This window comes from Dreissena polymorpha, chromosome 2 (assembly GCF_020536995.1).
Source record: "Dreissena polymorpha isolate Duluth1 chromosome 2, UMN_Dpol_1.0, whole genome shotgun sequence".
In the NCBI taxonomy this organism is placed as follows: Eukaryota; Metazoa; Mollusca; class Bivalvia; order Myida; family Dreissenidae; genus Dreissena; species Dreissena polymorpha.
Window position 1 is genome coordinate 106,173,719 of NC_068356.1, and position 25,985 is coordinate 106,199,703.

The 25,985-nt window shown below is 31.7% G+C and overlaps 2 protein-coding genes across 2 annotated transcripts; one reads left to right on the top strand and one right to left on the bottom strand.

The window, feature by feature from the left end:
* Positions 1 to 9,582: 9,582 nt before the first annotated feature.
* Positions 9,583 to 19,735, bottom strand: LOC127868386 (uncharacterized). Its single transcript, XM_052410125.1, has 6 exons — positions 19,447 to 19,735; positions 17,144 to 17,963; positions 16,495 to 16,600; positions 15,922 to 16,128; positions 15,301 to 15,375; positions 9,583 to 12,103 (listed from the first exon to the last, which is right to left on the bottom strand). The coding sequence occupies exons 3-6, from the start codon at positions 16,506 to 16,508 to the stop codon at positions 11,104 to 11,106; spliced, it is 1,296 nt and encodes a 431-aa protein (XP_052266085.1). The 5' UTR covers positions 16,509 to 16,600; positions 17,144 to 17,963; positions 19,447 to 19,735; the 3' UTR covers positions 9,583 to 11,103.
* Positions 11,920 to 16,633, top strand: LOC127868384 (uncharacterized). The gene is made up of 3 exons (XM_052410121.1): positions 11,920 to 12,067; positions 12,788 to 15,232; positions 16,010 to 16,633. Exon 2 carries the CDS (start codon positions 12,825 to 12,827, stop codon positions 14,400 to 14,402), a length of 1,578 nt encoding a protein of 525 aa, XP_052266081.1. The 5' UTR covers positions 11,920 to 12,067; positions 12,788 to 12,824; the 3' UTR covers positions 14,403 to 15,232; positions 16,010 to 16,633.
* Positions 19,736 to 25,985: the final 6,250 nt, after the last annotated feature.

The window sequence follows — 25,985 nt, forward strand, 5'->3', positions numbered from 1 at the left end:
GCAACTGCTTTAGCAAGCTGTCAAGTTGAATTGAGACATTTGATGAAACAAATTGTTTCCTGGGTAGGACCAGTACTTAGTGTCTATATGACGTACCATGACGTCGAAAGAGTACAAGACCTGCTAAGTAGAACGAGAAATGTACATCGACGTACAATTTTCACCGACCCTTGAGTGTTAGCCAATCAGAAGACACCTTACGTCTGTTGCTTTTAGAGATTTTTGACATTGAACATTATTATTATTATTATTTATACCGAATTATGCGACTATCGACCGCTTACTCATAGAAAATGTGCGTATTTATTAAACATTATTATTATTATAATTTATACCAAATTATGCGACTATTGACCGCTAACTCATAGATATTGTGCGTATTTATTGACCTGGCGTGGCGGAATAAACTCTGACTTATGCTAGTTATGGTTATCACAAAATACGACCAACGGGGAGTTTATAATACATTATTTATCCCATTAATGCTTTTTGTGACGTCATACGACCGACTTTCCCAGTTGTAATCTACATGCATAGGTCATTGGGTTTATAACGTTCCATGTTATTTATATTTTCTCTCTGATAGGCGTTTCTTGTTTGATTTAATTATTTTTAATTTGTTTAGCAGTCACATAAACAACCAAGCTATGTAATATGGAATTTTTACACCCATTATTGCTGCTTCTTCCTGTATTTGCGCGATGATTATCTGAGATATTAACTCTATGATTCTACATTCTCAAATCTTTTCTATAAAGAAGGAATGTAGTTGACAATTGTTAATAGTTTTATTTGATCGTTCGTCAAAAAGTTGTAATTCTGTTACTCTTGTATCTTCAATGCAATTGAGTAATTAAATAGTAATTAAATTGAATGCGTTTTAATTCCCTTTTATTATTGTTTAATTTGAGTTACAATGCTATGACGTTAAATTTTATTTACACTTGAATGTATTATGAATATTGCTGGGCCAAGTGTGAGGTTGAGCGCTCTATAACCAGGTTTAAACCCCCAATGCTTTGCATTGACCGTTCCAAGGCGGTGACCCCAGCTTTATTCATATTTTGTGTTTATGTTGGTTTGTATTGTGCTGTTTTGTACTGTTTGGGCAATCGGTCACTTGCCTTAAATAAAGGACCAACTAATTGTTTTTAATGAAAATTCAATACTGCTCCAGCAGCTGGAGTTTCACTTCTTTATATTGGTAACTGGTTACCGTTGGGAATTTCCTACACAGTAATGCGCTGGACGGTCGTGATACTCCGCCCCGCATGATCATTTCATACACACAATATGGTGAATAATTTTAATTTTAAAATGGTAACAATTGAATCTTCTTCAAATTTGTATATAATCTATTTCAATGCATTAAATACTTGAAACTTCTGTGTTGTTTTTTTGCCATTCTGATATTTTTATTCATTTTGTCCTCAACTAAAAAAGAGATTTTAAACATTTATTATGAATAAATCTGAAGGAAAAGCGGCTCAAGAGACTAGTGTTTTGATTGGCTGTTCAGAAAATGTGTACGTAGAAGTACAAACATGTATGTCGAAGTACAAATTGTACTTTGACGTACAAATATATACTTCGAAGTGTATTTTATATTCATGTCGACGTACAATTTTTGTACTTCGACGTACATTTCTCTTTTTAACGTGTAGGTCTTCTTGACAACTACATTCCTTCTTTATAGAAAAGATTTGAGAATGTAGAATCATAGAGTTAATATCTCAGATAATCATCGCGCAAATACAGGAAGAAGCAGCAATAATGGGTGTAAAAATTCCATATTACATAGCTTGGTTGTTTATGTGACTGCTAAACAAATTAAAAATAATTAAATCAAACAAGAAACGCCTATCAGAGAGAAAATATAAATAAAATGGAACATTATAAACCCAATGACCTATGCATGTAGATTACAACTGGGAAAGTCGGTCGTATGACGTCACAAAAATCCATAATGACATAATGACGTGAACAAATTCCAAGGGCAGTACTAAATAAAAATATTAATGGGGCTGTGCTACTAATAAAACAAGTTTACGTGATTTAATATTAAGAAGCAAATGAATACAAATGGTAATTCCATTAAAGCGACAAGCCCGTTTTATTTATAAAAAAAATAAAGTATGTATGAATTATAAAATGTAAATAAAAAATATTTAACGTATTTAGCGGGCATCGGTTAATTATAAATACGTCATTCCGTATGAATATGTAATGTTACGGCAATGCACGAAATACATCATAAAAACAAGAAATTACGTTTGACATCAATGGGGGTAAATAATAATGAAACAATATGTATATATTATATTATATATGTATATATATTATGTTGTGTGTGTGTGTGTTTGTGTGTTAAATGTTAGATAGTTGTCACTCATACTCGATCACTAGTAACGAGTTTACAAAATACATGAATACACAGTTCAATTTGCATCATGTGAGGTTGTGTTTTTCAGTTGAATGTTAATATTCCTCAAGTCATTCTCTGAACAACACCCATCCAAATTAAAATTACATGTAAATACCGTCACGAACTTCGCTTTTAATAGGGCTTTGGAGTACGTTTATTTTCAATGAAACACTGACACATTCTAGCTATCACTAATTTTTTATTACTCTAGTTTACGCATGCAATTGATAATTATAATTTTATAATTAGATGTATCATTATTTTTATTGAAGCTTTTCTGCAAATAATTATACGGCTAATGCATAGAGCTCTTTGTTGTGTCGAATTGTCTGTCGTTCAGTCTTCAGACAATCTTAATTACTTTGATGCTAATTACGCGTTATTTTAAAATGCAAATAAATGTGTTAATGCATTCTTTTGGCACTAAATATTATATTTGTTAAATATTATTTAGGTGTTGTTTTTTTAATTTCTTTTCGATTTATTGACTAAACAAGTTTCGTTATCCATATGCTTTGCGTTACCTGTAAGCAATGCTTTTGACTACCAGTGCATTGCGCATGCGCGAAAATCAGGAATCAAAACAATAACAATGAACTGGTCTATACAGAGACCTCCCAGTGACTAAGCCAGTTAGCAGACAGCCCATCCACTATACCACAGACACCGAACCAGCTATAAATTCCTGTGGCTAGAAAAAAAAAATAAGATGCTAGATCTTTAAGCTTGGAACATGTAACTCGTTTTAAGAATGATTTTTTTGGATGCATTACTCAATTATTGCAACAATTATCATATTTTGAACACAATCATGTCCATATATTTATTAAAAATACATGGTTATAAAAAAAATAAAAAGCTTTTGCCCGTTAATTAGGTAGCACCTATAATCATATTACCTATACGAGATTTTTTAACTGCATATTTTTGTCATTATTTGTTGTTGAAAAGTCAAACCAAACACAATAGGTGTACATTTAACAATCTGGAAACCAAGGGGTAAGCTAGGGTGGGGGGTAGGGTCCTGGGGAAGGTATGGTGGGGGAATTAATTATACTGCTGCTTTATCAGTGAATTATGCAATATTCTATCTTAATATCCGCAGTATTTTGATAAATTATTAATATTAATACGGGCAAAAGCCCGCAAAGCGGGCGTTGACCGTTCATACATATGGTAATTTAGACATAAAATTACAAAGGAATACCACATATGGATACGTCTCAAAAAAATTTGCCACGCGACATATATTTTCGCGATGCTATTTATGACCTTGAACAAATCAAAAACACTTTGACATATGCTAAATCACATGTAAATACATACCTCAGGAAAAGTTATATCAATGACATCATAATTGTGTAGCGAATCGCACTAAATATTCTCGCATTATTTGTTTTTCTTCGCAACCGTTCCAGAATTAAGTCATTACTAAATTATCTCCCCTGAATGCTCTTCTTCAGTAGGTATAAGCCGAAGATTGGTTCACTACATATAGTGACAGTCTTTACCAAACATAATTTAAGTGAACATAACCCGTCTTTAATATATTGCCGAATCTCAGATTTCTGTCGAATTTATTTGCTTTGATCTTTTCGACGATATCTTATTGTTATTATTATCCTGACAAATCACAAACGCTTGTTAAAAAATTATTTTTTTTAAACATTATAGTTGGCATCTCTATTCTTCCAGTATTCTCGCGGTATTTCAATAACGACACCCTACTGTTTATTTGTCAGAATATGTGACGCATTTTCCATTCGCTCTCAGAAAGCATTCTATACATAGATGGTGACGTCACTTCGTTATTGTCAGTAAGACCGGTGTGTACACAATGTTTCAGAAAGAAGTTTTACGTGTGATCATGAGCAATATTCTGGCAAGTTGTCGTTGTTATCCACCAGAAACACATTTATTCACAAAATTTAAAGATATTCCGATCTAACTTTTTAGTCTTTTAGCTTTAATTTTTAACGTATTTACACCTCGTCTGCTCGCACTTTACCGATATCCCCGAAAGGTTACATATCACTATAATAAGTTTAGGCCTAAAACCACAAAATCCGATACCGTTGGATTTTCGTACCACAATCTTACGTAAAAAATCTCCCAGATTCGAAATCAACAAAAAACAAGACATTTATAAATTGTCTGCATTATTGATCAAATTTTAAGATATTTGTTGGTTTTCCGTTTTTGAAGATGTTCTGTGAAGGCAAGAGCTGGGCATCATACAAGTCATTCTATCCAGCAAAACTGACAGTTTTGGTTTACAGAAATCAACAAAGGAGGGATTCCTGAACTATCAAATTTCCAAGCTATACACACAGTTATTATCTGTGGTGATCTTAATTGGTTCTGTTTGTTTACTTGGATGGAACATGTGTGAACTTTTATAGAACTTTGAAAAGTCTATATATGTCTATCTATAAACAAAAATCAGCTATTGTATAATAAGATCAGATGTGCAAACAATGTCAAAGGGTTGTTAAATTAACAATTTGAAGGCAATTATGATGAAAAAATATGAGAGTTCCCATGCAAATTTTTTTCTGTATATCAACAAGTGTCTGCCGATAATTGTCAAACTAGTAATACAAAACTTACCACAAGTATGTAAAAGCACTAAGTACCTGTGATCATTTTTAGTAAGATAGTGTAATTCTAAACAGTAGCAAATAGCTTGTTTAGTAAATGCATAATGCAATTAAAATGATTTCCGTTCTATTGTGTAATTAATAAATTGGTTGTTACTTGATAATCCATGATAAATGTTTTATGGCTAGTACAAAACCAGCAATGTTAATTTAGTAAAAGGTAATACAATAACACCACTTTGTAATTTCATATACGTAAATATTCTTGAAATGTAGGTTGATGACAGTGTTTTAGTTTTACTTATTTTGTAACTATTATTTTATGTGCAAATAAATGATGTGAAGTGTTTTGTATCTCCACACAATACCACATACTTTTTTATATATGTACTGTGTTATGTGTTATTTGAATGTTTAAATAAAAAATATGGATGATATAACATGATGCATTCTAATATTTGCATTCAAATTGTAACAATAGAGCTAAGTGTATGCAGTTTAGACTGATTTTAAATTGCTACAAAATGGCTAGTTTTTTAGCGGCGACAAACTTTAAACTATTCAACAATAGTTTGGGAAAGAAAATAAGAAACCTGCAAGATACCTGTATTTATTAAATATTTTAATTGCGAATCAAGTATGTTGTTATGCTGTTACACATAATTATACATTGATAATAAATAAGAAGACAATTAGTGGTGTTAACGTTTCCAAATGTAGAAATCATTCTTCTGATGAAGTCAGTGATATACAGACGAAAGCTCCAGGTATGACTTTCAATACCTAGTGTGTGTGTATTTGACAGTCTAAAACTTATTGGATTAAAAAAAAATCCTGTCAAATTTGTCAATCAAAATTGATATGACACATCACATGATTTTGATTATGTTAAATCAGTGTACTCTATGCTAAATGCAACTGCTTAAGCAAGCTGTCAAGTTGAATTGAGACATTTGATGAAACAAACTGTTTCCTGGTTAGGACCAGTACTTAGTGTCTATATGACGTACCATGACGTCGAAAGAGTACAATACCTGCTAAGTAGAACGAGAAATGTACTTCGACGTACAATTTTCACCGACACTTGAGTGTTAGCCAATCAGAAGACACCTTACGTCTGTTGCTTTTAGAGATTTTTGACATTGAACATTATTATTATTATTATTATTTATACCGAATTATGCGACTATCGACCGCTTACTCATAGATATTGTGCGTATGTATTAAACATTATTATTATTATAATTTATACCAAATTATGCGACTATCGACCGCTAACTCATAGATATTGTGCGTATTTATTGACCTGGCGTGGCGGAATTAACCTCTGACTTATGCTAGTTATGGTTATCACAAAATACGACCAATGGGGAGTTTATAATACATTATTTATCCCATTAATGCTTGGTAACTGGTTACCGTTGGGAATTTCCTACACAGTAATGCGCTGGACGGTCGTGATACTCCGCCCCGCATGATCATTTCATACACACAATATGCTGAATAATTTTAATTTTAAAAAGGTAACAATTGAATCTTCTTCAAATTTGTATATAATCTATTTCAATGCATTAAATACTTGAAACTTCTGTGTTGTTTTTTTGCCATTCTGATATTTTTATTCATTTTGACCTCAACTAAAAAAGAGATTTTAAACATTTATTATGAATAAATCTGAAGGAAAAGCGGCTCAAGAGACTAGTGTTTTGATTGGCTGTTCAGAAAATGTGAACGTAGAAGTACAAACATGTATGTCGAAGTACAAATTGTACTTTGACGTACAAATATATACTTCGAAGTGTATTTTATATTCATGTCGACGTACAATTATTGTACTTCAACGTACATTTCTCTGTTTAACGTGTAGGTCTTCTTGACTTACAACCCAAATGGTACGCCATAGTATGTCTTTAGGGTTATCTAAAGAATGCTCCCACTTAAAGGATCAATACAGAGACCTCCCAGTGACTAAGCCAGTTAGCAGACACCCCATCCACTATACCACAGACACCGAACCAGCTATAAATTCCTGTGGCTATAATTTAGAAAAAAAAAAAAGATGCTAGATCTTTAAGCTTGGAACATGTAACTCGTTTTAAGATTGATTTTTTTGGATGCATTACTCAATTATTGCAACAATTATCATATTTTGAACACAATCATGTCCATATATTTATTAAAAATACATAGTTTTCAAAACAAAATAAAAAGCTTTTGCCCGTAGATTAGGTAGCACCTATAATCATATTAGGATTTCGGTATATCTACACACCGATTCAAACACACTTAACGCTCATGGTTAAACAAACCCCAGAGGGATCTTTAAAAAAAAAAAAAATTATATACCATATAGATCCTCGATGTATCTTAAATCGCGATTTATATTGATTCGCGGCCATTTTTGTTTTGATTCGAAATCTCGCGAGAGGTCACGGGTCGGTGATTTTAGTGACGTCACATTTACTACAAAGTGTACTCGATCGTATTTGCTGTCAAAAATGAAAACATGAGATTTAAACAGGTATTTATCACTAGGTCTTCGTAGATGTACCAAAATTTAACATTTTTTGTTATACCCATTTATATTACCATGGATATACAATATTTTTTTGTGTTTATCAATAACTTTTTTTGACTTTTTACATGTCGGCTGCAAGTGTTAACGTCGATGAATGAAAGTCACGTGACAGAAATTTTATAGTAAGGCCAAGCATCTCAAAATATATGGTTTTTGAAACTCACACCTGTAACACCATTTTTTTGTTTATTTTAGAAACACCCACAGCCTATAAGGCAAAAATATCGACTTTATTCACCATCTTCTTTGATAAATGCTTTCAAAGCAGTGAAAGATGATGTAATGTCCGTTCTCAGAGCATCCAGGACTTATATGGTGCCAGAAAACACACTCAGGGACAGGGTTTTTGGGGAAAGTTGACCCAGAAACAGTTGTAATGGGGAAGGTCCCAGTGTTTGATGAGTTTGAAGAGGCCCAAATTGTAAACCATTTCAAAGCCATGGCTGATTTAGGTTATGGTTATGCAACTGTCAAAATTCTCATTTAACACCCTTGTCTGAATAAAGGTCCATATCTCTCAAACGAATGCAATCAACGAAATATGCACACATAATATCGATAGTCAACACATTTATCTCCTTAACAAACATCACAATCAATGGATTTAACATGATTTAGGTATAAAACCATACAAAAGTTTCAAGTAAATCAACGTAAAAAGGCAAGTTGGACACAGGTCTGCACATAAGATTATCCATAAATTTGTATTTTTTACCCTTTTCATTTCGTTTAATCACAGTGTTACCTGTTTTTTCACGTAAATAAAGTTCAAAGCATTATATCATACGCCAATCGTCTTATATTTGAAGCCTTTTTTGTTTAAAAACCAATAATAACAACTTACTTCACGTTTGTGAAGTTTTGTCGGCAGCCATATGCAGAGAACAGAAATTGTTTCGCGAAATTTGATTGGTTGTGTGATTTTGTGCCCGATTATATTATATAGTACGGTAAGTGTCGCATTTTGCGTGGAACCAGTCACATAATGTAAACAAAAAACAGCTGTTCGTGTCTCATTCGCTGTCAATCTTTCTGTCGCTGTACATCTATTAACAGACGTTAAATATATCAAGCGTTTTCACAAGCTGTCATAAACAACTTATAATGCTTGTTAATTGGTAATTAATATTGTGTATTATTATAACTCCAACTAATAACACCCAACTCATTATTTAATTAAAGATAATACTATTCAATGAAAGCACATGTGAGTTCTTAATAAAATTTCCATAGGGTCCTGTAAGAAGAATACCCTATATTTACACAATAAACATATACATTTTTGCCAAAGGAACCTGTATTTTATTTTTATTGCATAACTTATCCTACCTATTTGTCCTTCTTTGAGTTATATTATTGTTATTTCATTTATATACTGTTCTTTAAAAATTGCATGTGTGTATATATTTACACAACAAATAATTTATTGCAATATAATATAAATGGTTTGCATGAATTTATGTACCTATGCTTCATATTATATAATTGCTGACATATATGAAGGTTACACATACTCACTTCTTAACAATTGCTTTCATTAAAATATTATTATTAATTTAATACTTATATATTATAATGTATAATTAATGTTATATATATTATTTTGATACAATGCAATTCATATGACTTCAGATTGCAATTCTAAGATAAACACATTGGATGCACTTTATCAAATTTATTAAATGACTAGCATTTTTTATTGTAATAATGCACAAGCACATGTTATTGTTAAATTTATAAACAAACTCATGGGTTATATAGTACTCTATACGTCTTTGTATGTGTGATAGGTATAAATAAAGTTGCAAACAAAATTCCAATTAAAATATTTATTGCACTTCAACAAGCTTGCATGTACAAATACTTATATACAATGTAGCAATCAATATTGAACTTTCAATTACACATACATGTAAACATGAAAATCGTTATCAATATATGATATGTATTACATGTATAACATTTCAATGCACATTGAAATTACATAAATAAATAATCAAATTTTTAATAAAATATATCACAATTTGGTAATTTGACTACAATCACACATAATTGGATATTTGAATGCACAATATAATTTCCTTCATACATGCATCATGTATCACAAAGTGTTGTGCTATATATATAAATATTTAGATTTAGATTTTAGATTTTATTTACATCATTTCCAGAAGGCCATTGGCCCATGTGGACAAATTTTAGTATAAACAATATAATATTTACAGTAATAAACACATGTACACAATTAATTCAAGCACATGAAATTATAATAGTTACATAAGTAGTGTCAATAAGTATTTTACAGCAAGAAATACATATTGACCGTAATAAAAATGTTTAAGAGGATTACTCATACTTATCAATACATATTGCATTAATGTTATCGTTCAAGTACTCTACATAACAAAACCTAAAGAGAGTAAAACATGAACTCACGCAGAATACTGAGTATACAGCCAAGGCACATAGTCGGCAGCATACATAGATAGATGACAAACATGAAATACGTTTAATTTAAGAGGAGTTCTCATACTAATCAGTACATAATGCGTAATTGGTAACAAACATTGACTCGACAAACAAAACTAATGAGGCGTAAACAAGAACACTCATTATACATTCACATACAAACACAGGAACAGCAGCAATTTACATATTTCATCTAGTTTTTGGGCAAAAATACATCAAAAGGGCACATACATCTTCGCAGATCTAACTAAAAATGCTACATGGACAAAAGCACTCAGTTTTCTTAATACAGATTCATTATCGGAAGACATCAATTCTATAAAAAAAATAATATTTGGTCGGTTTCTGTAAAATGAAGGTAGATATTTAACTCTTAAATATATATACATTTGGGATAATATATATATATACATATACATATACATGCTTTGTAAAGAGAGAATTTCACAATTACAAAAATACACATTCATTTGCACTCTATACACAACCATGAAGCATTTAGTTTTGAGAATTTAGACCACAATTTTGCAGTTCTTATTCCAGAGCATTTTCTGTGAAACCATTTATTACAAGAGTCGCATTAAATCCACTGATCATCTTTATTTTTAAAACATTTTTGACATAGATCATTGTCAGCAATTTCCGAATCAATTTCATGACCAACGTCCATAGTAACCTCAGTTGAAGGTCCAGGCTGAGGCTCACACTGCACAACCAGATTTAAATCTGTTTCTTTTTTTTTTTAGAAATTTCATTGTTATTACAATCAATTTGCATTTTTTTATTTTTATTAATTTTTTTTATTTTTGAGTCCAGTTTCACTTTGATTTGTTTTCTATGGGCCATTGTTTTTTCAAGCTTGTAATGTGATTTTACATCTCTTCTAAACTGTCCCAACAACACCATCAAATACTTTTTTACTAAATGATTGTAAATGTCAAAAATATTGGTTGTCAAACAAAGCAAAGTTGATATTGATTCATTAACAGAAAAATCTTCTTCAGGACCAATTGTTTGCATGTTTTTTTCATTTAATTTTTTGGAAACAATGCTAACAAATTTTCAAACATATTGTTATCATTACGAACTATGTTGTAACATTCTTCATGCATATTTTTCCCATAATTCATTAAATTTTCATTTGTTACAGTTGAAATACATGCACCAGTTAAATCAAAGAAAAATGTAAAAACTTCATCAGTCACATTTGTAAGACCACCAGCATTATTTTGTTTTCTTTCAATGTCCAGCAAAGAATCTGGATGGCTTGTTACTTCTTTAATATACAAATCATTTTCTTTTAAAACATCTAATAATTGTAAAGCAATTTTTGAGTTGTGGTAAATTGAATTGGATGATTGTGAGGTTTTAAACTGGTGTGTCTTGAGTGACTTTACATACTTATGTTTTAATTTTGATACACAATAGCCTGCAACATAACGGACTCGTGCTTTGTCTGTATCCGTAACAATTCTCTTAAGCATTCGGTTGTTTGAAAGACACAACATATCTACCTTTTTTTCAAGAAATAAAATACGTATTTTTTCAACTATTTCATGGCAAACTGCCATGTGTTGGTTTGCAAATGTTTTTTCAGTGTTAAATAGCATTAAACAGTCCATTTTATATGATGTTCCTGTTAAAAAAATGTGCAACTGTTTGTAAAATTGCACCAAACATTTCTCTGGTATGGACTTCTTGTCATCAGACACTGTAAAATCCATTTCAATATCATTCAGTTTTAAATAAATTTTCTTTACAAATTTTATCAAATTTGATTCATCAATTCTGTCAACAATACCATTAATTTGCACTTGTGTGTTGGTTACTGGATGTTTAAATTTTAAATTTTCTTTAAAATCCTGAATGTTAAAGTCATTTAGTTCATATGTCTGTGCTTGTGCTTCACTTTTTATTAACGCACTAATAATTTCATTGAAATCATCATCAAGCTGATCATCTTCATCTTCATCATCATCCGGGGCGGTATAACTGGTAATTGTTGTTTTTTTGTGTTCATTGTCAGTATTCCTGAAATATATACATTAATAAATTTAATTCATGTTTAAATCATGATGCATTAAAAATATTGACGCTCAATTATGACCTTTACCTGTCATTACTGATTAATGTTGTTTCATTTATCTCGTTGACCTTCACAATGAAAATAATGTGATTTATATTCACTCTAAGGATTCATATTGAGCAGACATGACAATGAAGGCTAAATTTTATAACATACTTTTAATGTAAGTCAATGTAAATGACTCATGCAATTGTACACATCATATCAATAATCATAAGATTTCAGCCAAATATAATTAAAAGTACTGTATTTATGTGCAACATACATATTAACTCTTTCAGTGCTGGAACAGAAATTTTACTGCCTTTGCAAACATTTTGTACCAAGATGAGACGCCACACAACGTGGCGTCTCATCAGGATCAAAACTGTTCGCTATTCTTACATTATTATTTGGAAAAAAAAACATAGTGTACATACAGAACAATACCATTTATATTACATTTATGTATTAATCATGAAAACATGTCTTTTATACATAGTGTTGTATTTGGAATAATAACAATAATTGGCTTCAATTAACTTTATACATAAAAAATGAATGTCACTTTAATGTATATTATATAACTTAATGCAAGGAAAATAGTTTGTAACTGTATAAAATTATAATAACGTTTATTTATTTTTTAGGTTAATTGAGAGACTTGAATATGAAGAAGAGAGTAGCATGGAAATCAATAAACTCTTTGAGACTTTTAAATTTGAACAGATTGAAAGTGGGCATTTCAACCCATCAATAAAATGTCAACTTTTTGTTGAACATATGTTGAATTTATTTCCAAACATAAAAAGATGCAGAAAAAGAATGAATGGAAAATTTCTGGTTATCTATAATGGAATTTCAGTAAAGCAACTTCCAGAATTGAATGAAAGAAGTTTACAATTCAAGACTACTGTGGATTTTTTCCCAGAGTTAATACCTACATTGGTAGATGAAAATGAAATTGTATATAACATTGAAAGTGGATTTTATTCCAATGGACATGCTGTTTTTAAAAAAGTTACATTTTGTTCATGTGCAATATTCAAGGTTTCCATAGGTGGAAAAGACATTGATTTTAATTCTATACATATAGACAAATGTTTCAAGTTCACTGAAGAAAGCATAAAAAATGTTATGCATATTGTGAAACAAATTAATTTATGCAACGGAATAAAATATGATAAAAAAATGACAGTTGGAAAATGCAGTGTCTTAGAGCAATGGAAATACCATGAACAAATTGAATGCTCAAGACAATTAAGATCATTGAAATGTTTAAAAATTGTACAAATGAACACTGTTATTAAAGCATGTAGAATTTGCCAAAAAATGAGGGTTAATGCCATTAGAGAAAAGGAAAATATTAATCCTAATGAATCTGAGGTTTCATGTCAATCCATTAACCCTCATAAATGTGGAGTTTCATCTGGATCTTTTAACCCTAACGAATGTGCAGTTTCATCAGGATATGTCTCTATTGAAGACATAAAGAAAATATTTCCGCAAGCACCAAATGAAATGTTACTAATGCTTGTAGAACAGTCAAAAAATATAAGTAGACGTCCAAATGGCAGACGCTGGTCAAAAGATTTCATTTCTACATGTCTGCAATTATTCAATAGAAGCCCAAAGGCATATGAACTCCTTGAACAAAGTAAAATACTGCTGTTACCATCCAAATCAGTACTTATTTTGTACAAGAATGCCATTAAACAAGATGCTGGATTTGATGATGCATGTTTTGAATGGATGCACGAAGAAGCCTTGAAAAATGGAATGGATGAAGAACATTGTGTCGGGGGGTTAATATTCGATGAAATGACAATACAGACAGACATTCATTTTGAAAATAACGGGGGACTACTTGAAATGACTGGATTTACGGACATAGGACAGGAAGGTGACATTTGCAATAAACTTAGAAATGGAAACTGTGACAAATTAATGGGAACACATATATTGCAATTATTATTTTTGGGTTTAAATGGCTTTAGATTCCCATTTGCTCTCTTTGTTACAAAAGGAATTCAGGCTTCAGAATTATATGGTTTGTTCTGGAAAGCCATAAGATTGTTGTATACATATGGTTTTAAAGTATTGTATACATGCATGGATGGAGCCCAGTGTAATAGGACATTTTTACATGTATGTTTAGGTGACAATCCGACAAGTTTTATTTCATCAAATCCATGCTACAATTTTCCTGTAGTTTTCATTATGGATATTTCACATGTATTAAAAAAAAAAGAAATAACATACTAAAAAGTGGAATTTCCAAAGGCAGTACAAGACTTTTAACCCTACCAGATAAAAGTGAAATCCACTGGCAAATGTTCACTGACTATTATGCTTGGGATCAACAAAATGCATTGCAGTTACATAGAAAACTTACATCAGAACATTTTCATATGGATAATCAACTAAAAATGAGAAATTCTTTGGCTGAAGATCTTTTATCATCCGAAATGTGCCATTGTTTTACATTGTATAAAAATGCTTTAGGTGAAAAGGGAAAAATACTCAATGGTGTTATTGAACTACTCCAACAGACTTCAAAAATGGTGGAAATTTTTAGAGACAAAATGCCTATTTCAAATAAAAGTGATAAACGTTTACTCAAAATTTAAGAAGTAGATGTTTGGTTTGTGCAATGGGAAAACGGTATATTAAATGACACAGATATTGCCAAAAATAAAAAAATGAAATGCTTGATGTCTAAGCAATGTATGGAAGACATTCATTCCTGTTTACAAGGATTTCTTGAATTAACTGATAATGTTTTTGCTTTGAAAACAAACATTCCAATAACACCAGCCATGATCAATTCAGATGTGATTGAAAATGTATTTTGCCAACAACGTGCAACTAACAATGGTGCAAATGCCAATCCATCTGCGTACCAATACAAAAATTCAATTAATAGCATTTTATTGGGAGAACAAAAAATTTCCAAAAAGGCCAATGCTGCTATGAATGCTGAACCAGCAACACCACTATTCAACATAAGCATGCCGAGTAATAATAACAAAAAGGCAAACAACTTGTCCAAAAAAATCATCTTAAAAGGCTGATGAATGTACGCATTAACAAAGGTAAATTAATTATAATTTGTGTGTTTGTGAAGCTCATATTAACCATCATATTAAAACATATTAATTACCTTTCAGTAGAAGTTGGTACATTTGGTGGTTGATGATATGCATCCATTGGTGTATGTTGCTCACCACACGCCATACTGAAAGTAATGTCGAATATATAAGCTTAAATGCAAATAATGTATTAAAAAATTACAATATTAATGTGTGTTTAAAATAAAACGTTATATTATTTCATATATATTAAGCATTTGTGCAAAATTTCAACACATTACATACTGTTGAATAGTTTAAAAGTAAGGAATCATGTAAAGTGTATTATTTTTTGTTTCTTTATTGTATATAAATATACGCGACAACTCAGCAGAAAGATAAGTTTTACAACATTTATTATAAAGAAGTATTGAAATGACATGCACGAAATAAAGTCAATGAAACGTTAAAGCTGTGAATGTGCAATGAGCACATCCTGACACAAGAGCCTGATTAAATTAGAGACACACCCTGGGTGCCTACAAATCTACAGTACTATGAATTTTACAATTTAATATGTTAAAATTGCTTTAAAATAATAAGATGTATGAATACATCTGAATATTTTAAAGCAATGTTAACGTATCAAATTGTAAAATTCATAGTATACATGTATTTATAAATTTTGTTTAAAATATGACATTTTATATTACCTCAATGTTTTCGTCTTCCTACAGCATGACAGGTCTTCTTGTGGTTCGAACCCTGCACCATTCATGATGTCTGTTACTTCTTTTGTAGGCTTCAGCAAGTAACGCGGATGGAAGTTGACAACACGCAAGCCTTCTACACTTCTCACTCTAGAAATTGCCACGCCTAACTGCCCAGGTTGAAATATGGAGCGACAGTCGATTTCAACACTGAAATACAATTATAACATTAAAATTTAAAAGTTTTCAAAAACTAATGAGATTTATAATGTGTGTACATAGTTTTACATTATTGTTAAAAATCATTGTGTGCAATATAATCCAATGTTAAAAAAATGTTAATTATTGTTAATTTTTGTTAAAAGACTAAACAATAATATATACAATGCAGAAAAACAAATTTCATTTAAATGTTTTATAGTATTGAAATAAATATTTATTTTGTTAAGTTTATTTTTTTTTCGTGTAAACAATAATTATACACGGTATAAACATGATTATGTTAACTTCAAATTATTATTGAAATTTATTTATTTATTTAATGTTCATATACATATATAATTATGAATTGCATACTTCTCCAATGTCATTCCCTGTGACTTGTGAATTGTCAGAGCAAATGCAGGTTTTAAAGGGAATTGCTCTCGTTCGGCAGTAACTCTATTATCCTTTGGATTGAACACTGAAATAACAGTACATTTATGTGGAATGTTTGATGGCATGGAACATGAATAAAACAAATAATATATATTTTCATTTATTATTTATAATTATTAATACAACATGATATAGCACACTGTATAGGGTTAGTAAAAAAGGTTTTTAAAGTCATAATAAAATATACATGTAATTTACATTTATATTATATTATGACTTAAAAAGCTTTTTAATGACCCTGCACGGTGTGGTGTATGGTGTGTTTTTTAATATTGGATGAGAGGTTAGCTCAAACACTTCATTAATTGTTTAAATATGACACATAGTGGGGTTTCATTAGGTACATGTGAAAAATATTGTATTACTAAGTAAAATTCTTTCACCAATATCACCTAATAACAGCTTAAATAAATTTAATAATGTGACATTGTGTATATCCATGTCATAATTTCATTTTTATGATCTGTGTGAAAATATAATGACTCATACTGATTCATAGGGTATAAAAATGTGACAATAATAGCAAAATGGCATGTGATTTTTAAAAAGATAAACAAACAATGATTACCTGTGAATGAAATTTTAAGAATTTCTCTGGTGGTGTTTACAGAGGGAAACTCTACCACAACCTTTTCAGCAGTTAATGCTTGCACTATGCCTGTTACACCATTTACAAGTTTTTCACTCAATGTGTGAATTAACTGAACAGGACATCCGTTTTATATCCACAGCATTTTGGGTGCACCTATTCTCTCCAAGTCTTTTGCATGTCCCTGATCTTTTGCAAAAAACTCAAATAAATCACCTGGATGTTTCATCATCGCAGTTCGGTTATAGTCATCGACTAATGCATTGGTGGCGAAAAGCTTTGTGCTTCGTGCTGATCTTCTTGAAGACAGAGGCCTTGATAACGAGTTCAAAAATGCATTTACTTCGTCACTACAATTTCCTTCAAACACACTCTGAACTGTAGAAGTTAGAAATATCTCGCCTGATTTTGTTCGCATATTCTGATCAAGAACTATCCTGTGCCTGAACACATCATCAAAGAAATTGCAATGGAAACAGTATTCACCAGTGTCATTGTATTTAAGATTTACCACTGGTGGAAGTTGATAAAAATCACCACATAAAACAATTTGAATGCCACCAAATGGTAAATTGGGATTTTTTTATTTTACACACATTGTATATGGTATCCAAAGTCTTCCTGCTAATCATTGAACACTCATCTATTATTACACAGTCTATTTTTGTCAAGTTTTCAAGTACTGTTTAATATTTCGGATTAAAACGTACAATGTTCTCAATTTCTTCAGGCTCATGTCGCCCGTCTAACAGACCGAAGAACTTGTGAACTGTGTTTATACCATAGGGCCTTCCACTACCTTAAAATATAAATAAACACACATAATTACACAGTGACAAATGGTAAATGCTATGTTAGTCATACCTTATATTATATATATATATATATATATATATATATATATATATATATATATATATATATATATATATATATATCAGGGATCATATTTTTTTCGGTTTTGTCGGTCCTAGACCGATTGGGGTCATGAAAGACCGATTGAAAATCCCAAACAGTCGGTCCGATCCTGTTTGCTATTAAAATTCCCATGTCATGAAATCGATTACACAGTGTACATGCTAACACACCCTAATGACATTCTTATCTCGATTAGGTGTGATAAACCATTCGCTGCAGTCTCTAAACCGGTCAGGACCGGTTTATTGCACGTCAGACCAAGAATCAAAAACTTGTGAACAGCGGATTAAAGACGCATCCTAAACAAAACACGCCGATACATTTTCCACCAGCGTAATAATCCGGTAATATAATTATGAATGAAAGTCGCGGATCTGATCGACAGAACAGCTGAAAGTTATTTTTATGGGCGGAACTTCACATAAAATAGTACACAAGAAAATAATATACATTGAATAAATCTTTAGTAAAACCGTGTTAGAATCGAAATAATTCGTGTACTTTATACTTTGTTGTTGAATATCTCACGACCGGAAAATTAGATGCGTGTTTTCAAATGCTTCGCTCTCGTGATTTAATCCCTATGCATCTAAACTATCGGACGTGGTCGTGGGTATTTGACAACTAATTAATTCTTAATTATTTGGTTTGTTGTTGTCAGTAGCCAACCTACGCACAAACATTTTTTTGGATCAGTGCATGTTTGTAAGATATTATCGAGTCGACAACAATTTAAAACATCGGTATAGACTTACACAGATTAATAATATTGACAATGATGAAACAAGTCTGATAAAACAGCACACGAAACAACAATGAAATACCAAATGATAAAACCAGTTGAGAACTTGTACATGTTTTATACCACCTTCGTGAATGGCAAAATCAATGGTATATTTTTTAACGTAATTTGTCATAATTTCGGATGCACATTTTCGGATACTTTTCCCCATTTATATCCGGACCGATTGATGTTGCGGGAAAATATGATCCCTGATATATATATATATATATATATATATATATATATATATATATATATATATATATATATATTGTTCAAGTCCATTGAAATAAGGGCTCAATTTATTCAAGTTCATTCAATATATATTTAATAAAAATTATTATTTGAAGGATACATTTCATAAGAATTATATACATATAGACAAGTCCAAATAATTAGACGTAAGCTACTCCGCTGTAAATCGACCTCATATTTATAGGAGTAACATATAGACTTGATGAAGAAGTTTTACAATCCGTTATGATTGTACAAGCATTTCATTTAATGCGACAGAATGCATCACAGTACACATATGGTACAATAATTTAAAAAGCAGGTTATTAAATAATCAAAATATAACCGTATACTGCACAGGCAATCCCGGTGGAACATGCCACCTGAACACAGGAGCCTTTGCTGTGTAAAAGGTTTGCGAGTTCGGACACAACATACGATTTTCCGGTGCCAGCGGATCCCAACATAAACAAATTGTGACCTTTAGAAGCCAAATTTAGTGCTTTTAACTGTTGGGAGTTCATTTTCAATATCCCAAATATGTACAGTTGCACTCACATTAAAGAAATAAATTAGTATTGCCGATATTTGATTGCTTTAGTTCTTTAAATTTTCAAACCGAAAATGTTTGTTGACAATTTGTGGGCGTGTGCGTATACTTAAACCAGGCTCGCTTCATAACTTATCGTAGCTTATCAATATACCGGGAACCATGAAGCGATTTTCATCTGACCAATCAAATTTTGTTTTACAAACGGTAACGAACCATTATCAGAAGCATGCCGAATCGTTATGGATGTGAAGGTCATAATACACTAAATAGTTTCCCTATATAATTCAATGTAAAAGCGACAAATTTGAGCGAAAATAAATGCAACATTTTGCACATAGAGACCCCCATAACCATACCTTTTCTTAAAGGCCATTCTAAGCGGAATCGATTTATGCAATAAAAAGGATATGTCATGTACAATGCAAGAAAGAACTTGACACAAATCAAAATCGACTGTTTTTGCAACTTTTTTTTCCGGCCGTTTCTAAGTGGAATGTTACCTTTTCTAGTGCAATGGTTTACTATAGTCTTCACGTGTATCATATTTCAGGGATTCAGTAGTGAACACCTATTCACTCCCTACCATTATCTCCGCAATATAACAACCGAATAATGGTAAAACGTGTAAAACATGCCTTCCTGTCAACTATGATATTTTTTTAGAGAGTACAGCCCTTCATGAAGCGATCATTTAGTGTATTGTAACCTATAAGACAACGTTTACTGTTAACATCGCGAAAAATAAGCACTTCTCGATACGTATAAACCTATTTTCTATGTGCATGCCAATTTTCAGACCTATCTTTCACGTAGAAATGCTTGAAAATGCATTTTATTATAACGCCTGATAAGCCATGTGGTTTTCGCGTTCGGAGCTTTGATTTATAACGGGCGTTCAGGCGTAAAACGATTACCCTAAGTAATTACAATCGGTCAAAATACTGGAATGTTGTTACAAGCTATGTAGAAAAAGAAGTAAACAACTATTAAAACGTGTTCATGAGCTCTTTCAGCACAAATTGTTGCGATTTGAGATGCTCAAGACGAGTTTTTGTACGTTTTTTTTTCTTATTTTCCTCTGAAAACGTATTTTCTTCTTAAAAACTCACGATGCTCCTTAAATTCGTGAAACAAAAACGCATTTATTCCGTGAAATTCGCCAAAACGCGTCATATCCCACTAAAAGAATGATGATTTTCTGTAAATACAGCTCCTTTGAGACTTGACCTGGTTTTGCATTTAGGTCATAATACACTAAATAGTTTCCCTATATAATTCAATGTAAAAGCGACAACTTTGAGCGAAAATAAATGCAACATTTTGCACATAGAGACCCCCATAACTATGCCTTTTCTTAAAGGCCATTCTAAGCGGAATCGATTTATGCAATAAAAAGGATATGTCATGTACAATGCAAGAAAGAACTTGACACAAATCAAAATCGACTGTTTTTGCAACTTTTTTTTTCGGCCGTTTCTTAGTGGAATGTTACCTTTTCTAGTGCAATGGTTTACTATAGTCTTCACGTGTATCATATTTCAGGGATTCAGTAGTGAACATCTATTCATTCCCTACCATTATCTCCGCAAGATAACACCCGAATAATGGTAAAACGTGTAAAACATGCCTTCCTGTCAACTATGATATTTTTTTAGAGAGAACAGCCCTTCATGAAGCGATCATTTAGTGTATTGTAACCTGAACAATCAACACACTCTGGATCAGCAGACGATTTATTTCATAAATCAATCTCTGGGTTAATGGTCGCTATCTTTCGAACTACTTTCAAAAGTACAACAACAACAATAACAGTAGAAGACAATTTTAATTGCGAAAAGTTGACAAATTGAGTACATGTGTCACGGTTGTTGAGTGAAATAGTGTTATTTTCAACTGTGTATGAAGCATGTGAACTGGTAGTGGAATAACCGAATTGTTGGTGGAAATGGAATTTAGAAATATATCTAATAATTGAATTCATCATCGTGTAGAATAATCATCAGCATCATTTCTGTGGAACATTGCACAATTCAAAAAACAAGTGTTTCATAGCTATGGTGCTTTTGACATAGTTCACTAACCATCAAGACTGAAATGATTCATGCACACAGGTAAAGTAAATAATTGAATTTGTGCAGAATGTTTATTTTTTACAAATTATTATTTAATTTGACCAATTTATTTTAGATTGATTGCACTGAAACTCCAAGTCTAAAGCTTAGTAAGACACTTAAGCCAGTTTTCTGAGAAGAAACAATACTTGTTCAGAGTATAGCAGGATCATGCGGCCTCTGGTTTATTTATTTGGCCTCGGCCTTTAACCTGGCTCGCTTTGATTTCAGGTGTTTAGCCCCCATATCAACAAGGCTCTCGACCCTATATGTAGTTATTCATATTGTTTAAAGATTTTGAGAACCCTCACTCGGTGCCAGTGGGGATAAAACAGGGACCTTCTTATAGCTAGATGAATGCATCAAATATGCCAGCAACACTTTATAATCAATAACTTTATAATTGATGATTCTGTTCTTTTAACTACATTACTCATTTACCAAAACAATGTGAAACACATTTTTATGCCCCCAAAGGAGGGCATATAGTGATCGCACTGTCCGTCTGTCTATCCATCACACTTTGCATTTAGGTTTCGAAAAAATGCTCATAACTTCTATGTCGCTTCAGATGTAACATTCATATTTGGTATGCATGTGTATATGGACAAGGCCTTCCCATACACACACAAATTTTGACCCCTTTGACCTTGAACTTAGGGTCGGCTTTTAGGTTTTGAAAAATGCTCATAACTTCTATTAAAGCGTTTATCGGGGGCGTATGTCATCCTACGGAGACAGCTCTTGTTTTTGCTACTGTCCTCTGCACAAACCATGATATATCTGCATATATGCCTCCAACCAAATCAGTAAAACTATTTGTCACTTAATTACAGTAAACTTATTGCATGTTAACTTTTCAACAATATATATATATACATGTATATATAATTATATATAACAGATCTTGAAAAAAACTCACATCAAACTTCAAATTGTTTTAGTAAATAATAGGCTTTAATTGGTATTGTGACATTGACACCACTCATGCATGCGACTATACAATTATACAACTATGGAGCACATTATTTATGAGAAATTCCAATACATCAACATATCGTCTCAGATTTAAGGCAGATAATCTAGTGCTTTTTTGCTGCCATTTTTACTATTACACATTTTTTCATTTTATGTTATGATGCATTGATCTTGTTTCTAAATTAACCAAGCAATCATGTTAAACTTTTGAAGAAAGATGTTGTCTGATAAATATAGAAAATATAATAACTACAAAGTGAACAAAATTCAGTTGAATACTGTGACCAACAAAGATTTGCCAAAGAGCAATTCAGATCATGATTTAAATTAAATACAAGTAATATGAAAGTCTGCCTATTGGATCCCAGTTAAGACTTATTTGTCAAATCTGCACATTAATTTTCCCTTAGCCATGTAGAATTGGGGATTAAATACAATCAAGTCATGTAAAAAGGAGCAGGGTATAGCACGCTGCTATTGATTTCTTGAGCTTTCACATGAATTTTACGGGTAATTTTCATACAACAAATGATATTATGTAGTGTAATGATAAAGCATTATGAGCACAAATTAGATCTCTTACTAGTGGTGCAAAAATCATTTAAGTGTCACATTTCAAAAGAAAATTTATATAAAAAGGTATTATTAATTGTTAAAACGTTATAAAAGGTTATTTCAATACACTAAAGCATTTGATTACAAGAACAAGTGCATTTTATGTCCATTACAATACATGTTACAGTATTGGCATTGTATTTATCTGCATTTGATGTGCATTTAATACACTTAAAAATGCAGACAAGACACACTTCTAACAGAAACAAATGTATTTTTTTCTGCATTTTTCCAGCATTAATACTCTTCAAGTGTATTTTTTATCATTCCAAATACACTTTACCAGGAAAAAGGTATGTTAAAATGCATTTTTAGTTTGTTTTAAGTATATTTTCAAATGCATTAAGACACTATTTTCTTTTGCAAAAAATGTTGAACAAAAACTTGAAAATATTTAATATACTAAAGTGTAGTATTAATTAAAGTTTTGTATGAGCATCAAAAACAGTGTCAAATTCATACCTGTGCCTATTTAGTAGCAGTAGGCCTTATATGGTCTACTTGTGGTAGAAATAATGCATTTTGTATAATACAACATACATAAATTAAAAAATATAGCTGCCCATACAGTTCAATACAATGTTCAATTAACTACACTATGCAAAGTTGAAATATGACATCAAGCTTGGAATAATCTTTTCAATAATGAATAATATGCTGTTTTAATTTATAAGTGAAATAGACACTTGCATATAAAAACTGATTTTAAATCAAAACTAAATGTTTAATTTGATTTTTAGCTCCACTGGCCAAAGGTCCTGTGTCCATCGTGCATCCATGCATAAACTTTTCCTTTAAACATCTTCTCCTAAACTACTGGTCCAATTCTGATGAAATTTCTTAGGAATGTTCCTGGGGTGTACTTCTTTCAAATTTGTTCAAATTATGCCCCTGGGGTCAAATTTGACTCTGCCTTGGGGGTCACAAAATTGAAAATTTGCTTAAATAAGGCCTATTTTGTGAAAACTTTCAAAATCTCCCGTCCATAACCATTGGGCCTAGGGCTATCAAATTTGGTATGTAGAGACATCTAATAGTCCTCTACCAAATTTGTTCAAGTAATACCCCTGCGGTCAAATTTGACCCTGCCCCGGGGTCACAAAATTGAACATATGCTTAAATAGGGTATATTTTGTGAAAACTTTACAAATCTTCTCATCCATAACCATTGGGCCTAGGGCTACCAAATTTGGTATGTAGTGGCATCTTATAGTCCTCTACCAAATTTGTTCAAATTATGCCCCTGGGGTCAAGTTTGACCCTGCCCCGAGGGTCACAAAATTGAACATATGTTTATATAAGGCCTATTTTGTGAAAACTTCAAAAAAATTCTTGTCAATAACAATCCGGCCTAGGGCTATCAAATTTGGTATATAGTGACATCTAATAGTCCTCTACCAAATTTGTTCAAATTTAATCCCTAGGGTCAAATTTGACCCTGCCCCGGGGGTCACAAAATGGAACATATGCTTATATAATGCCTATTTTGTGATAACTTAAAAAAAAATCTTGTCCATAACCATTAGGCCTAGGGCTACACAATTTGGTATGTAGTGACATTGTATAGTCCTCTACTTAGTTTGTTCAAATTATGCCCCAGGGTCAAATTTGACCCTGCCCTGGGGGCCACAAAATCAATTATATGCTTATATAGTGCATATTTTGTGAAAATTTTAAAACTCTTCTTGTCCTTAACCATAAGGCATAGGGCTACCAAATTTGGTATGTAGTGACATGTTATAGTTCTCTACCAAGTTTGTTCAAATTATGCCCCTTGGGTCAAATTTGACCCTGCCCGGGGTCACAAAACTGAACATACGCTTATATGGGGCCTATTTTGTGAAAACTTTAAAAATCTTGTTGTCCATAACCATTGGGCCTAGGGCTACCAAATTTGGTATGTAGTGACATCTAATAAACCTCTACCAAATTTGTTCAAATAATGCCTCTGGGGTCAACTTTGACCCTGCCCCGGGGGTCACAAAATTGAATAAACGCTTTTAAAGCGCCTATTTTGTGAAATCTTTACAAATCTTCTTGTCGAAAAACCATTTGGACTATGGCTACCAAATTTGGTATGCAGTAACATCTTATAGTCCTCTACCAAGTTTGTTCAAATTATGCCCTTTGGGTCAAATTTGATCCTGACCCGCATGTCACAAAATTGAACATTATATACGCTTATATCTTTCTTATTTTGTGAAAACTTTAAAAATATTCTTGTCCTTAACTCTAGGACCTAGGGCTACCACATTTTGTATGTAGTGAGATATAGTAGTCCTCTACAAAGTTTTCTCAAATTATGCCCCTGGGGTTAAATTTGACCCAGCCCAGAAGGTCACAAAAGTGTACATGTGCTTAAATAGGGCCTATATTTAAGTATTTGCACATGCAGAGAAATTTGTTTCAGCCTTTTTTTCAGCAGTGGAGTGATACAGGGCCATCATGGCCCTCTTGTTTAAATACTCTAAAAATGAAACTGTGTTTATGCTTGCATGAACACAGTTTATAAATGCTGTCAGAATTATAAAATATGCAATTACTATAAATACAAATGCCAGGGAAAAGTGCTTTTTGTACTAAAAAATTCGAATAAATATTACAATAATACATTTTGAATACTTTAGT

Coding starts and splice junctions, on each gene's coding strand:
- LOC127868384 (XM_052410121.1), top strand. CDS start 12,825: ATGGAAATCAATAAACTCTTTGAGACTTTTAAATTTGAACAGATTGAA.
- LOC127868386 (XM_052410125.1), bottom strand. Junction 15,376..15,921: donor AGGAAGACGAAAACATTGAG/GTAATATAAAAT, acceptor CATTACTTTCAG/TATGGCGTGTGGTGAGCAAC. Junction 12,104..15,300: donor GTACCAACTTCTACTGAAAG/GTAATTAATATG, acceptor TATATATTTCAG/GAATACTGACAATGAACACA.